Consider the following 16,276-nt stretch of genomic DNA (forward strand, 5'->3'; position numbering starts at 1 on the left):
TTTTGAATGAACTAACAACCGTCATTGCTTTTGCTTGGTGAAGTCATGTTTGTGGTGTTTAGATATTCGTCCCCATTTTTTTCGCGAATACGCAAAGCTTGCGTATCATTGCATTGTTAGAAGGAATAGAATGAGTACAGAGGGGATACATCACATGACACGAACGCAGGCAAGCGTGAACATGGTGCCCGGAGCAGGGAGACAAGGGATGCTCGGCCCGAACAAGGATAGAACACAGCTAGACCTACCAAGCCTGAACCAAAAGCGGCAAAGCCAAACTAGCGAGAATACCAACATCGCGAAAACCAAAAATCGGGGGCACCACGAGCGAGCAAGATAGCGCCTTCAAGAAGGAAGACGACGCCGAGACGCCATCACCATCCGGTCTGGAGGACCTAGGGTTTCCCCTGTGCTCGAGGAGGGGCTCAGCCGAGGGCCTTGACAGTGCCTCCAAGAAGGAAACGACATCCGCAGACGCCAACGCTGCCAGCACTGGCAAGCCGGGCAGAGATTTCGCTCCGGCCATAGGTTGAGCAATCCCATAGCCATCGTATCTAGAGTCGAAGATGAGGAAGCCATCACTAACCAAAGCCACTGATTAGGGAGGCGGTTGGCCGGGCTGCACCTGCCTTCGGAGGGTGGCACCTCCTCCGGACCAACGAGCATTGGATCTGACCAAAGGGGGAGGCTTTTGAGATGTACAAGGCAGGACAGGCGACAGAGCGAACCACGAGGAGGGTGGGGCGACGACAATCAGCAACACCGGCAAGCTAGGACTGGAGGGACGCAGATCCAAGTTGTCGTGGCCATAACCATCGAAACGTCGGTGAGCCAAGCGAGCTGGAAGGGACGCAGCTGCTGGGTCACCAAGGGCGGAGCTGCCCGGCAAAGGACACCAGCGGTCGTGGGCACCGGAGAGACGCAGGCCCAAGCTCGTCGGGGCCGGAGCAGCGCTAGCAAGTACCCGCCTTGAGAAGCACCGTGACTGCACAAGCACTGTAGCCTCGTCGCCTCTGTGCGTTAGCCATCACTATTGCTCGCAGAGGGGAGGAAGGGCCGCCAGAAATGGGGGGGGGGCGCCTGCACGGAGGCGGGCAAAGAACAACCCCGCAGTCGGCCGCAGGACTCGCACCCAGCCCATGGGCAACATCAGCACTAGTAGGGTTGGGTCGTGCTGCAATAGGGGGATGGGCGGAATGCAGGGAGGACACCGAGGCCGAAGCCAAGAACGCTGCGTCCGATGCCGGACTGGCAGGAGTTGCAGCAGCTGGAAGGGAGGGCGCCCGCGGTGCGCGAAGAAATCGGGGATGCGGGGTAGGGGGAAGCGTGAGAGGCGAAAACCGCCCCGCCGCCACCATCCCGGGGCGCGGCGCGGTCTCGTCGGTCGGCCCTCCAGCGGCGACGCAGTGGCGGCGAGCGAAGGGGGAGCTTCCCGACGGCGACGGCTGGTGGATCTCGAGGTTGTGGGTGGGGTGGGGTGGGGATGCGCGAGGGGAACCGACCCGTCCCACCGCCACCATCCCGGGGCGCGGCACGGCTTCGCCAGCCGGCCCTCCGGCGGCGGCGCAGCGGGAGTAGGCGGAGGGAGGGTTTCCTTGCGGCGGCGGATGGGGTTTCCCCCGTGTCGCCAGAGGAGGGCCTTCGTCCCCATTTTGATTTGCGAACTATGCAAGATGAAGCTTTTGTTGTGGGACATATGTTAAATCCTGGTTTTTTTTCCGTCTAAACTTGGTGAAATTCCGAAATTTACATGCTTTGCATACTTCTTTGGACTTGTACTACCCTATAGTGCACCCTGTGTACAGGGAAAAGCTATGTTTTTTTTTTACAAGAAGGGAAAAACTGCTATGTATTGGAAAGGTCGTAGCAAAGAAGAAAAAAATAGGCCTACAGCCCATACTCAACCCCCTTTCAGCCCAGCCTTTCTCTCTCACCGAATTGGGCTAACAACACCTGGTCCAAGCAACTGCCGAACGGGCGTCAGGCTGGATTCATGGGCTACCAGCCCATGAGGCCGAAAGAGGTGGCTGCTGGCAGCCGAACGCGTCGTAGCTCTTGGCAATTATTTCTCAAAAAAAAAAAAAAGCTCTTGGCAATTCTAAAAAAAAAACTCTGGCAGAAGCTGGCTTACGTGCTCTAGGGACACGCTACACATACCACCGTTCTACTCCACTAAACATCATCCCAAAACATTTAGCAAATGTTGTGCCCAGCGACAGGCAAGAGACGGGTTGTTATATGCACAAAACTCCTACTCAAACGCTGTACATTCACATGAGAATCAAACAGAGCTATCAGCTTAGTGCACATTGCTAGTGGGTTTATCTCTTTCTCGTTCTCTTTCTCTTTCCCTCCATTGGCCATATATATCTCTGGCGATGCATAGGGCGTCTGATGATGTTCCGAGGAGCCCTCGCTGCGAGAATCCGACGGTGTAGAGCCCGTTTCGCCCTTTCCAGCCGTCAGGGAAAGGGGTTTTGGGCGTGCCTTCTGTTGTGAAGACATCACCCCCATCCTGAAAATTAGGAACGATCAGCCATGGAGTGTATCAGACTAGACAAAAAAAAAGGAGCGCATACAGTTACATAGGCTGTAACGTTCTTTTTTTTTTTTGGAGCTTAGGCTCTAGCGATCTTAATGGGGTAAAATCTACTGTAAGTATGTCAGACTCAACCAAGTAGCACTACCTTTCTTGCCAATTCTTGACTATATGTAGTTTGGATAACCTTTTGTTGTCCCATACTGATACTAGCACCCGAAATAGACCATATAGATTGGACCGGGCCGACGCAACGCAAGCGTATATCCAAACTCTCGAGTCCAGCATCCACGCCGGTGGGCGCCCATGCCCATGCCCACGCCCACGGTGAGTCACTGACTCGATCACTTGGCGCGAGAGAGGTGGACAGTTCGGGAGAAAGGAACGCATGGCTGATCTCAGGCGAGGGCACGAGCTGCCTCTGCCCCTCCCCGATACACGAGAAGGGAAATGGCCCAACAGGGGAAGGGGGAGGACGGCCGTGACGCGGGGACGCAGGGCAAGGTGACGGCATGACGCCTACTGTGCCAGTACTGTTGCGCTAAGCTGTGCAGACCAAAAACGAACAAGGGAGTCCTTTTTGGTGGCGTCACTTGGGTTGTTGTTTATATTTACCTTGAGCCAGGACGGCACGTTGCTCCTGTAGCCCGTCGCCAGTATTATTGCGTCGAACTGCTGCTCCTCCTTGCCGTCCGCGAGCCTGGCCCCGAGCCTCGTCACCTCCTTCACTGCTCCTACCACCTGGTTATCACATGACCTCAGCGCATACATACACAAGGAAATCGGCAGAGAAACGTAAAGTCGTGCATGTGCTGTGGTGGTGTGGCGACAGAGAAGAAATGGAGCTTGTGTGAGCTTTCATTCAAGGCCTGGCTGATAACTGGTATGATATGCCAGATTGGGCGGTGGCCCGCACGGCTAACGTTTCGACAGTTTACGCCAATCTTAATTATTCTTTCGTGGAACAAGGCTAGTCGACTGAGGGCACTAACCTTAATTTTGCCTGATTTGATGTGGTCTAGAGTCCCGACGTCCAGCACGGGGGTTCTGCCGGTGAGGTTCTTCAGCTCGATGGGCCCCGTCTTGGGCCGCCTAAGCCCGAGCTGGCTCGTGTTGCCCAGGGTCAAGCGCGCCGCCGCCAGGATGAACCGATCCACCAGCTGGACCGGCAGCCATTTGAGCAAAGCCATGGCAATGCCAAACGTGGACACACCCAACATCTCCTTTGGCAGCACATGGACCTGTACAAAAGAAAATGACCGTGCGCACTTAGTTTCAGCGTGAATGATCGCTCGCTCCAACGGCGAGAGACGAAACGGGCGGGCATAAATAGTTGAAGCAAAAGAGAAGGGAAACAAAACGGATCAACAACAGCACCCATGCAGATTGGAACATGCTTGTCATGAAAGATGGCAGCAAGTAGGGTGCGTGCGTGACACGGAGAAAATAGGCTAGGCACCGAAGGGGAAATGCCCAAGAAGTTAAGTGCACCAAAGAGGAGCAGAGTAAAAAATAATTGCACGAACTACAACAGAAAAGAAACAAAAGGCAGCAAGAAAACAAGGACGGATCCTAACAGCATAATCTTCGCTACGTAGATAGAGCACGAGCTCATTGTGATTGTGGAGTATTACCGTGTTCCGCACCACCATGGAGGGCTTAGCGCCATGCCGGCACAAATCCAAGCTCACCTCCATGCCGGAGTTCCCGCACCCCACCACCAACACCTTTTCCCCGGCGAACTCCTCGCCGCACTTGTACTCGCACGTGTGCAGGACGCGCCCGGCGAACTGCCGCATGCCGGGGAAGTCCGGGACGTGCGGCTCGGCGTTCTCGCCCGTCGCCACGACCAGCCACTTGGTCATCAGCACCTCGCCGCCCGCCAGGCGCACCGCCCAGGCGCCCGCAGACGCGTCGAACGCGGCCTCCTCGACGCTGGCGCCGAAGCGAGGGGCCACGCCCGCCGCGGCGGCGTACGCCTCCATGTACGCCACGAACTGGTCCTTGCAGGGGTAGGTCGGGTACTCGGCCGGGAACGGGAGGAGCGGCAGCTCGCAGAAGCGCTTGGGCAGGTGGAGCGCGAGGCGGTCGTACATGCGGTGGCGCCACGCAAAGGCCAGCGAGTCGGACCTCTCGAGCACCGTGGCCGGCACGCCGCGAGCCGCGAGGCACGCGGCGGCTGCCAGCCCCGACGGGCCCGCGCCGACGATGAGGGCGCCGGGGACCCACGTCGCGCGGTCTTCTTGCTCCTCCTTGTCCATGGCACTGGTTGCTTCGATCGGTTCTGGGGCCTCTGCTTGCTTGTGGGCGTGTGTTTTTACTGTGGAGTGGAGGTGTATTTTACTGTGCAAGGGGTTTTATAGGGGTTTTGGCTAGGGCGCGTACGCCTTCATCCGCAGGAGCTTGGAGACTCGCGGGCGGGAGTACGCCTAGCAGCTTTGGAAGCTCGTGCAGTATTTCCTTGCTCTGTTTAAAAGCCCTTGAACCCGAACGTGGATTTTTTTTTTCTTTCGTATACCACGCAAAAAGGAAAAATGGAACTTGAAGACTTGAAGGTGTCTGTCACTTGACGATATCATAGGCCGTGCGTACGAGGTCCACGCTACCACGGTAGATGTAGGTGGGAGTTACCACCTGGTATTTGTCCTTGGTTGTAAATTTGGCTTGTCTCTGTTAATAACGCAAGATTACTCTGACCGACTGGAACCCAACAGCAACAATCCAGAGATCATGGGCAATAGTGACCTTTGATGGGAGCTTGGGAGCATCCTGTTTTCCAGGAACTGGAGTAGTATGATTATATACTCTCTACAAATAAATACAGTATGAAATAAGAGTATCTATTTTTTTGTGGATGCAAGCAGTAGTTTGGACAGCGATAGGGCTAAGTGTGATGTGCACATGAGGAGTGGCAGAGCAATTCCAGGCGGTCACACCAAAAGCAGCTCAGGGTGTTCCAGCGGTTTCAACACGGAGACTCAGAGCATTTGCTTCCTCCCTCTGCTTGTGGTTCTACTTCTACGTGAAGGATGTAGCACTAGCTAGCTATAAATCAATGACGTTGGCGAGGATTAATTGGTAGTCCAATGGCCAAAGATGCAAAGGGCAGTCGATGGTGTAAGTTGTGGACTGGTGGTACAAGTCAACTCGGAGAGATCGAGTTCAAAATGATGGGCGGGAATCCCCTACAAGCTACAGTTGTCACAAGTCAGGCTCGCTGCAAATATTTATTATGATATGAAGCCCCCGCTGCTCGTCACAATCTTCCTACTCCGCCTAGGACGAGGATTCGCACGCTGCACACGCGAGTGATAGCATGCAACGGTAGCTTACCGGCCATAAAATCAGGAATTCAACATTCCCATCTGAATTATGTGCTTATTTACGCAGACGGGGGCGCTGGACAACAAGGTGTGCGACTCGCGAAAAGTCCAACGGACGCGGACAAGGGCATCGCCGGCTCCGGTGTGCACACGGTCTCTTAGGCCAACTCCACCGCACGATCCCATCTTATCCGACCCCATCCGTTTGAAATAAAAGAGGACAAATCAGGCGGCCCAACGCGCGCCGGCCCGGACCCATTTTGTCTGTTTTGTATCCGGACCGACCCATTTCGAGCGCAAACTTGCGTTTGGTTTGGGTCGCGGCGGACGGCAAACGGACGTGCGCTTGTCCGCGTCGGGGCCGCATGGCAGGCGGCCACCTACCTCCCAACTGCCAACATAAATGCGCACGGGCGGCTGGCCTCACCTGTCATCCGGCCATCGGACGGTCGCAGTCCTTCTTAAATGGGACCCGTGGACCGGTCGTCGTCCTCATCTCCACTTCCCCACTCCGCCCCTCTCTGCCCCCTCGAAAGCCGACCCGACCAAACCCTAGCCGCTCCCCATCCTCGAACTCGCCGGCCGGCTGCAGCCATGGGGCTCTGGAACTACGGCCGCAAGGGGAAGCACGACCACGAGGCCGGCTCCTCCTCGGGCCGCTGCCGCAGCTCCGTGAAGGAGGAGCCCGCGTCACCGCCGCGCTCCTCTCGTCGAGCCCCCGCGCTGGCCCCCTTCACCATCATCCCTAGGCCCGCCGGCGAGCCCGACCGGCGGTACCTCTGCGCAGAGGTGTGCCGGCGCTACTGGGAGACGAGGACGTCGGTCCCGTGGAGCGACGTCCACCTCCCCAACGGATGGCACCTCAGCGCGGATCGGGTCCCGGTCCCGCCGGTGCCTGTGGGCGGCCGTGCGCGCCACGATGAGATTGAGCGCCGCCGCCGCCTCCTCCCCGACAACCTGTACTACGACGACAGGTACGCCCCCCGACTCCCGGCTGTGGGACACATGGCTCTAGGACGAGCACGACACGCGATGCACGTCGTACTTCCCCGGCACGGTGTCGGGGCCGCGGCGGCCACGTGTAGAGGCGCACGGGCGTACGCGGGTGCGCGGCCTCACACCCACGCCGTCGCCTTCCCCGTCTCCGTCGCCACCTCCACCTCCTCGCATGACAGCGCAGGAGGAGGCCCGTCTCATGCAGCGTCTCATGGAGGACTCCATGAACACGCACGACGAGCGGCAATGGGACGGCTTGGAGGAGGCCATGGCACTCTCTGCCGCCGGCGACATCGCCTTGCCGGAGCTGCAGATGGCGGCGGTCGAGGAGGGAGGAGGCGATGGAGGAGGATCTGATGGCCGCGTTCCACCAGGGTCTGCTGGGCCAGGGGTGGGGCTGGTCCTGCACTACTCCAGAGATGGCCGCCGGCGTGGGCGTGAACTGGTGCGCCACTTCGCCACGGTCATCGGAGCGGGAGGCCTTGCCACAGGAGGAGGTGGTGCAGGCACCTCCGGCCTTCCAGGGCGCCCACCGTGTTCCACGCGCCGCCGCCCTACTTCTGGACGCCAGCGGCCTACGTCGACCTCGTCAGCGATGAGGACGACACAGGCGGCCAGTGATGAAGACGGAGAGGGCCATGGCATCGACGGGCGCGACTGGAGCGCGCGGCGGCGTTTTTTATTTTTTTTGTTAATTATGACACTATATGAACTGCTAAACTGGGCCATTTTGTGGCCGTGACCCCCCTAACTAAGTTTATGTTTATTAAACTGCGCTTATTTATTTATTTAGTCATTTTATTTTCGTTTTCTTGTTCTTTTATCATGTCCAACGCGGACGTGATTTGGGGTGCGTCCGTGCAGTGGGCGCACGCACGACCTAACGGACAAGGCCGGACACGGGCGGACCCATTGGCGCCCCAAAGGGGACAAAATCCGGCCAAACCGGACGTTCGTTTGAGGTCGTGCGTGGAGTTGGCCTTAGAGCATCTCTAGCAGACCCCTTAAACCGCGGAACTGAAAATGAGTCGTGGAAAACATATTTTAAGTGTTGATTCGAGCTGCGGCCGAACATAGTCCTTAAATTTAATCTGTAAAACTGAATATTCGCGTATATTCTTCCCCACGTCTTTTTCTTCCGCTCATCTGTGTTCATAGTCAGCTCCCGTCGCCCGCCGTAGTCGCCGAATCGATCCAGGAGCCAAGCTCCTCCGTTGCCGGATGGATCCAGGAGCTAGCTAGCTCGACCGTGGTGGGATGGATCCGGAAGCTAGCTAGCTTGTCCGTGGCCGGCTGGATCCAGGAGCTTGCTAGCTAGCTAGCTAGCTAGCTCGTGGCCGGATGGATCCACGAGCTTGCGAGCTAGATTGATCCAGGCTTGCTAGCTAGCTAACTCGTCCGTGGCCGCATCGATCCAGGATCTCCTTGGTCGTAGTAGTTGCTCGAGTTTCCGGCGGCAGCGGTCGGGGATGGACGGGCGATGGTCCAGACGGGTGAGGCGGCTTCCTAAATGAGCAGGGCGGCGGCCGGGGATGAACAGGGAGGCGGCCAGGAGCCAGCGATGAAGGTTCCGATAGCAATTGGACTCCCGCCAACGTCCTTTCACGTATAGAGGGCGCGCTCGAGTTTCCTCCCAAATCCTTATTTTCACGGGTTCGGCGAGGATGTTTTCTGCGCCCCTTGAAAATGTTTACTGGTCGGAGTCGTTTACGGATTCTATTCGGGTCATTTTTTCCGTATAAAACTGTAAACTTGCGGTTTTTACTGTTTCGTGCGTTTTAAGGGGTCTTCTAGAGATGCTATTATTGGAATGTCCCAGCAGGAGACGGTACAAATTTGGCTTCATTTTGTACTCGTTATGCCATTGGATTAATTAATTCCACATGCCTTTGAATTGGTTAGTTGCATACTCCGTTAGTTTATTTGAAATCATGGACGATGTTCGTAAGGTGGCCACATTTCCCCTCCTCTCTGTTGGTACTAAAATCGACGGATCTCGGGTAGGGCTCCCGAGCTGTGGATCTAGAAACAATGGTAACAACAGACAAGGGAGACGATGTTTACCTAGGTTTAGGCCCTCTCGAAGAGGTAAAACCTATCGTCCTGCTTGGATTGTATTGATTTGATGGGGTACAAAGTACCGGATGGTCTACCTCGAGATCGGATGATTGTGTTCTAAACCCTAAGGCTTGTGTTATTGTTCTTCTAAGGACAAAACCCTTTGGCTTATATATGCATCGGGGTAGCTAGGTTACACATATGGTCAATTGCCAACTAGGAATAAATGCGCTGACTCCTAGAATTTTCCTTGAAGTATACGCCAAGTCTTCAGAAGTTTCCATCCGGCTCACGCCGAGTTAGGGATGGCAATGGGTACCCATTACCCGCGTACCCAGCGGGTAAAAACCCTATTAGGGTAAGGGTATGAGACAAAAATTTACCCATGGGTACTTAAATGGGAAAAATATCATACCCATCGGGTTGAGAGGGTGCGGGTATGGGATCGTATAACCCATGCCCGCGTACCCATGCACCCATCTAAAATGTTGACAAGTGGGTTCCCTTTAATATCCTATTGTATTAATTTTGCCCACCTAATCGTGCTAGGTAAAAACTCTAATGTGTAGTCAAAGTATCACTATAATTTATCATGATTTTGTGAACTTAAAGTGTATGCCTATGTGTTGTTGTTTAACATTTTTATGTGTCGCTTTATAGGCAAGTATTTTTGTTTATGAGAATGTCTTGTTGTTACAGTATGTTGTTGTACATTATTGTTTAAAATGTGTTGCTATTAATAATGATTATATGTGGCTTTTTACAACTATTTTCTACTCAATTGATGTGTTGTATACGCGGGTATTTTTACCTGCGGGGTACCCATATACCCTGCCAGGTGACGGGTATGAGAAACAATTGTACCCTTGATGGGTATGGGCATGGGTGATGGGTAAGTTCAAGGTGGACGGGTAAGGGTATGGGGTGGCCCCATCTGTACCCATACCCTGCGGGTGCCATCCCTACGCCGAGTCCTACAACTTCGGTAGTCCTTTCTCCAGTGGTCGGCGGGTCATTAGTTCGGCCCATAGACGACAGACCGTATCGGTTGATATCCTCTAGTCCATGACACCCTCAGTAGCCCCTGAACTGGTCTCCAAAGCCGAGGACTGTCGTTCCCTCCTCGGAATGGCTTCGTTTATTGATTTCTTTGGCTTGACAGGTGAGTTCCCTCCTTCTCAGTACATGCTTGAATCTGAAGTTCTTCATTCCTTGATAATAACCGGGCCCTCTTCTATAGTCGAACCCATCAACCATATGTTTTAGAACTTTTAACCTCAGCCAGAAAGAACATGGTCTTCTTCAGAAAAACCTTCTATGTCTGGGGTCCAGAGTTAACTTAGTTTCAAAGACTTGCCACGCAGGCACGACCAGTGAGAGGGTTTAAACCCTGATAGCTTTATCGAACCATCACCACCTATCACGGGGATCGAGTCGGTTATCACAAGTCATATTGTGGCCCGAGGCAGCCTCTCATTGGCTCAATACAGAGACCAAGCCCTAGTTTTCAAGTGATATCATCAACAAGTTAATTAATCGATGCACGTATAACAACATGAAGGGTTGGGAATAGGCGATTTATCCGACACGATGTGGGGACTCTTGGTCTTTTACTGACCTATAAAAGTAGGAGGAGTAAATCATTTCCTCCGACACTTCCATCCCCTACTCCATAGCCCAAAAGCTCAAAAAAGCTCCGACGCTCCCAGATCCACCTTCAAGCTTCCAATCGACTTGCACTCTTCCCCCATCCCTCAAAGGAAATGGCCGGCAAGGAAAAAGAGACTACGACTTCAACATCTGACACCGGTTCAAAGGGGCAATGGGTGCCCTCCAATGTCACCGAGGGCACCATTGAGGACCTCAGGGCTGCAGGATACATACCTGCAGAAGCCAAGTGTTGAGCTCGAGTGGAGGGCGAGACCAGCCGTTCTTCCTCCGCCATCCCCACCCCCAAGAAAGGGGAAAGGGTGGTTTTTGTTCCTCACCTCATTCGAGGTCAGGGATTCCCCCTTTACCCCATTGTAAGGGGTTTTCTATTTTACTACGGGTTAGACTTTTACCACCTAGCCCAAAATTTGATTCTTTCTCCACATGGCCACCTTCATCACCATATGTGAGGCTTTTCTCCGCGTCGAACCACATTTTGGCTTGTCACTGAAGGTTTTCAATGTGAAGCCAGAGAGCAGTGGCCCCTAGCTCGCTGGATGCGATGGGGCCATGATAAGAAAACTTCCCAAGGTGCTCTGGCCTAGGGGAACGTTTGTGGAGACCATCAAGATGTGGCATCAAAAATGGTTTTACCAAACGGACCTGCGCACAAAATGTCAAATAGAGACTCTTGCCTTTTCGACCAAGCCTCCGAGGAGGCTTGTCTCCTCAACGGAGAAGAGGCTTAATTGGGGGAACACAGACGAGGTGAAGGCGTCGATACATCTCAAACGTATCTAATTTTCCAAACACTTTTGGTCTTGTTTTGGACTCTAATGGAACTAACCTAGACTGACGTTGTTTTCAACAAAACTACCATGGTGTTATTTTTGTGCAGAAATAGAAGTTCTTAGATGGAGCTGAAATTTTACGGAGAATTTTTCTAAAATATATAAACAATATTGGTGAAAATATCTACCGGAGGGGGACGATGATAACCCACAATTATAGGGCATCGTTTGTAGCCTTTTTTGATAAGTAAGAGTGTCGAACCCAACGAGGAGCTAAATGTAGAATTAATATTCTCTCAAGTTCTATCGACCACCAATACAACTCTATGCACACCAATGTTTGCTTTACCTAGAAACAAGTATGAAACTAACTTGCGGGAATAAAACTAGAACTACTTTGCAACAATAAAACTAGGGGTACGTTGCAAGATAATAAAATTTAGTGGTTTAGTAGGAAGCTTTTATAGAACGACGACGAAGATTGTCCATAGGCAATTGAATATAACCCGATAGATACTTATCATATGTAATGAGGGACAGGAATGAGCTAACATACTTTCCATACTTGGAGCACATGCACTTATGATTAGAACTCTAGCTCATTAAGGTAAAACCCGACCATAGAATTAAGTATAAAGTCTCGTTTACTCCCATATGCAACAATCCCCTTACTCGGGTTTAAGCTTATGTCACTATCGCAACCCACTATAAGCGAGTCATGAACATATTGCAACACCCTACAGCGGTAATCCCCACACTTGCGCAACATAGAGGGCACCATAAGACAACACCATATCAACATACAACTCATATCAATCACACCATGCCACAATTAACCCGTAGGAGAAACGAAATCTACTCAAACATCATAGGATGGCAACACATCATTGGATAATAATATGTGGCATAAAGCACCATGTTTAAGTAGATATTATAGCAGGGAGAAGAGGTGTTACACCGCTGCATAGAGGGGGAGAGAGTTGGTGTTAATGGCGGCAAAGTTGTTGGTGTAGATCGCCTTCACGATGGTTCCCCCAGCAGCACTCCGGCACCACCAAAAGAGAGGGGGGAGCCACCCTTCCTGCTTGTTCTCCCCCTACATGGGAGGAGGGTTTCCCCTCTGGTCCTTGGCCAGCATGGCCCCCGGAGGGTAGGAGCCTCTCTGAGATTTGATCTCTCTCTCTCTCTCTCTCTCTCTCTCTCTCTCCTATTTTGCGTTCCTGTTTTCTGGCCCTTCACCATTTATTATATTCTCGGAGATCCGTAACTCCGGTTGGGCTTAAATATTAACATGTTTTTTATCTGGATATTAGCTTCCTTGCGGCCAAAGGACACCTACTACCAACTTACGGGGTGGCCACAAGCCTCACCGGTGAGCCCTAGGGTAGGGGGCACACTGTGTGAGCTTATGGGCCCCTCGAGCATCGTCTTGCGTTGATTCTTTTTCCCAAAATCACATATATTCCAAAAAATCTTCGTAAATTTTTTTCACCTTTGGACTTTGTTTGATATGGAACTTCTGCAAAACAAAAAACATGGAACAAACACGAACTGCCACTGGCATTGGATCAATATGTTAGTCCAACAACATCATATAAACTATTGCCAAAAGTATGTGAAAGTTGTAAAGTAATGGCATGAAGCAATCAAAAATTATAGATACGGCGGAGACACATCAACATGCCCAAGCTAAATTACTTGTCATCCTCGAGTCGGTAAATGATAAAAATATTTTTTATTTGGAATGCTACCTAGCATAATCTTTATCATGTAATCTAATCATGGCATGAATATTAAGACGAGTGATTCAAGGCAATAGTCTATCAATTTGATATCGAAACATCAATACTCAGGCATACTAACAACAATCACGCCCTTCAAAATAAAGAATGCTAAAGAACGCTATCCCTACAAAATCATATAGTCTATCATTCTTAGTCTTCCTAGTACAAAGATATTAATCATGAACTACCCGGCCTAATGACAAGCCAAGCAATTGGATCATACTTTTAAACATGCTTCAGCATTTTCAACTTCACGTAATACATGCGTGTGAGCCGTGGATATAACACTAAGGGTGGAATAGAATACGGTGACAAAGATCAATAAAATAAATCAAAAGGAAGAAAGTCTCGCATCAACTTGGCGGACCAACGGGAAATGGAGAGGCCCATCACTCGATATCAATGCGAGGAGTAGGGATTTCCATGCAACGGATGCACTAAGAGCTATAAGTGTATGAAAGCTCAATGGAAGCTAAGTGGGTGTGCATCCAACTTGCTTGCTCGTGAAGACCTCAGGCATTTGAGGATGCCCATCATCGGAATATACAAAGCCAAGTTCTATAATGAAAAATTCCCACTAGTATATGAAAGTCATAACTCAGGAGAATCTCTATATGAAGAACCATGGTGCTACTCTGAAGCACAAGTGTGGTAAAAGGATAGTAACATTGACCCTTCTCCCTTTTCCTCTCATTTTTTTTGTTTTTTGTTGGGCTCTTTTGGCCTCTCTTTTTTTATGGTAAGTCCAAAGACTCATCTCGACTTGTGGGGGATCCATTATCTCCATCATCCTTTTTTCTCACGGGGATAATGCTCTAATGCTGATCATCGCACTTTTATTTACTTACAACTTGATAAAATTGATACAAGATGGCTTTATATGAATGCCTCTGGCAGTGTACCAGGATGTGCAATGATCTAGCGTAACATGTATAACAATGATGAACGGTGGTTGTCCCACAAATATCATGTCAGCTCTATATGATCATGCAAAGCAATATGACAATGAGCTCACAAGTCATGTATATGATGATGATGGAAGTTGCATGGCAATATATCTCGGAATGGCTATGGAAATGCCATGATAGGTAGGTAGAGTGGTTGTTTCGAGGAAGATATAAAGAGTCTTATGTGTGATAGAGTGTATCATATCACGGGGTTTGGATGCACCAACGAAGTTTGCACCAACTCCGAGGTGAGAAAGGGAATGCATCGTACCGAAGAGGCTAGCAATATGTGGAAGGATGAGAGAGCGTGTAATCGATGGACTCACATTAGTCATGAAGAACTCATATACTTATTGTGAAAGTTTATTAGCCCTCGAAGCAAAGTACTACTTGCATGCCCCTAGGGGGATAGATTGGAAGGAAAATAGCATCTCTCGTCCTCGGCCGCCACTCATAAGGTAGACACTCAATAATAAATCATGCTCCAAATTCATCCAAAAACTAGAGACAATACGTGCATGCTTCGAGAATCACAAACTTTAATATCGATATTTTTACTAAACCACAATCATCCACTAGTACACCCACATATTGCCATCTTAATATCGCAAAACTATTGCGGGGAATCAAACATATCATATTCAGTGATCTACAAGTTATATGTAGGATTTTATGACTAGCCATGTGAATGACCTATTCCTGTTGACTCTCTAAACATATCATATTCAGTGATCTACAAGTTATATGTAGAACTACTGTGGTGTTGTTGTTTTGTGTAGAAATAAAATTTCTCGAATTGACCCAAAAAAATTTGACGATATTTTTGGAACATAAGAGACCTCCGAAGCTTCGAAGGAGTACCAGAAGACCCACGAGGAGGTGACAAGGTATCTAGGCGCGACCGGGGGGTGGTCGTGCCAAGGTACCTTGTGGGGCCCTCGTGACTCCTTTTCTCGTGATTCCAAGGCTGAAAATTCCTATAAATATAGAATCCCCCTAAAGTTAACCTAGAACTTTGACTCTGCCGCCGCAAGCCTCTTTACCAAAGAGAGCCCATATGGAGCCTGTTCTGGCACCTTGCCGCAGGGGGAAATCATCACCAGAGGCCATCTTCATCATCCCAGCCGTCTCCATGACGAGGAGGGAGTAGTTCACCCTCGAGGCCGAGGGCATGTGCTAGCAGCTATGTGTTTGATCTCTCTCTCTCTCGCTCGCTCGCTCTCTCTCTCTCTCTCTCTCTTGTGTTCTTGATTTGGCACGATCTTGATGTACCACGAGCTTTGTTAATATAGTTGGATCATATGGTGTTTCTCCCTTTCTATCTTGTTGTGATGAATTGAGTTTTTACCTTTGAGGTTTCGTTATTATCGGATTGAATACTTTATTGGATTTGAGAACACTTGATGTATGTCTTGCATGTAGATACCCGTGGGGACAATGGAGTGTTCTATTGATTCAGTTGATATATGTTTTGGCAATCAACTTGCGTATTACTGCGGTGACATAGGGGTTGATGCATGTTTTCGTCCTACTTTCTCCGGTAGAAACTTTGGGGCACTATTTGAAGTTCTTTGTGTTGGATTGAATATTATGAATCTGAAGTTGTTTGATGCATATCGAATAATCATCTCACGGATACTTGTGGTGACATTGGAGTATCAAGGTGACATTAGAGTTGGTTAATGTGTATCATATGGTGTTATTTTAGTATGAACTCTAGGGATGTTTGTGACACTTATAAGAATAGCTCAATAGATCAATCAGAAAGGATAACTTTCATGTGGTTTACTGGTTACAACAATTTCTTCTTATGTTCTCTGCTTGATAAGAACTTTGGAGTGATTCTTTGTCGCATGTTGAGGGATTGTTATATGATTCAATTATGTTAGCACTGTTGAGAGATTGCACTAGTGAAAGTATGAACCTTAGGCCTTGTTTCTAAGAATTGCAATATCGTTTGTGCTCACTTCTGTTCCTTGCTACCTTGCTGTTTTTATATTTTCATATTACAAAAACATATGTCTACTATCTATACTACACTTGTACCACCATCTCTTCACCGAACTAGTGCACCTATACAATTTAGCATTGTATTTGGTGTGTTGGGGACACAAGAGATTTATTGTTTTTGATTGTAGGGTTTTTGAGAGAGACCATCTTCATCCTACGCCTCCCACAGATTGATAAA

At 50.2% G+C, this 16,276-nt stretch overlaps 1 protein-coding gene across 1 annotated transcript; it reads right to left on the minus strand.

Annotated features, from left to right (window-relative positions):
• Nucleotides 1-2,052: 2,052 nt before the first annotated feature.
• Nucleotides 2,053-4,854, minus strand: LOC123065477 (indole-3-pyruvate monooxygenase YUCCA1-like). Its single transcript, XM_044488745.1, has 4 exons — nt 4,174-4,854; nt 3,532-3,780; nt 3,155-3,280; nt 2,053-2,515 (listed from the first exon to the last, which is right to left on the minus strand). Exons 1-4 carry the CDS (start codon nt 4,798-4,800, stop codon nt 2,300-2,302), a joined length of 1,218 nt encoding a protein of 405 aa, XP_044344680.1. The 5' UTR covers nt 4,801-4,854; the 3' UTR covers nt 2,053-2,299.
• Between the last annotated feature and the right edge of the window lie 11,422 nt (nt 4,855-16,276).

The sequence above is a fragment of the Triticum aestivum genome, chromosome 3B (genome assembly GCF_018294505.1).
Source record: "Triticum aestivum cultivar Chinese Spring chromosome 3B, IWGSC CS RefSeq v2.1, whole genome shotgun sequence".
In the NCBI taxonomy this organism is placed as follows: Eukaryota; Viridiplantae; Streptophyta; class Magnoliopsida; order Poales; family Poaceae; genus Triticum; species Triticum aestivum.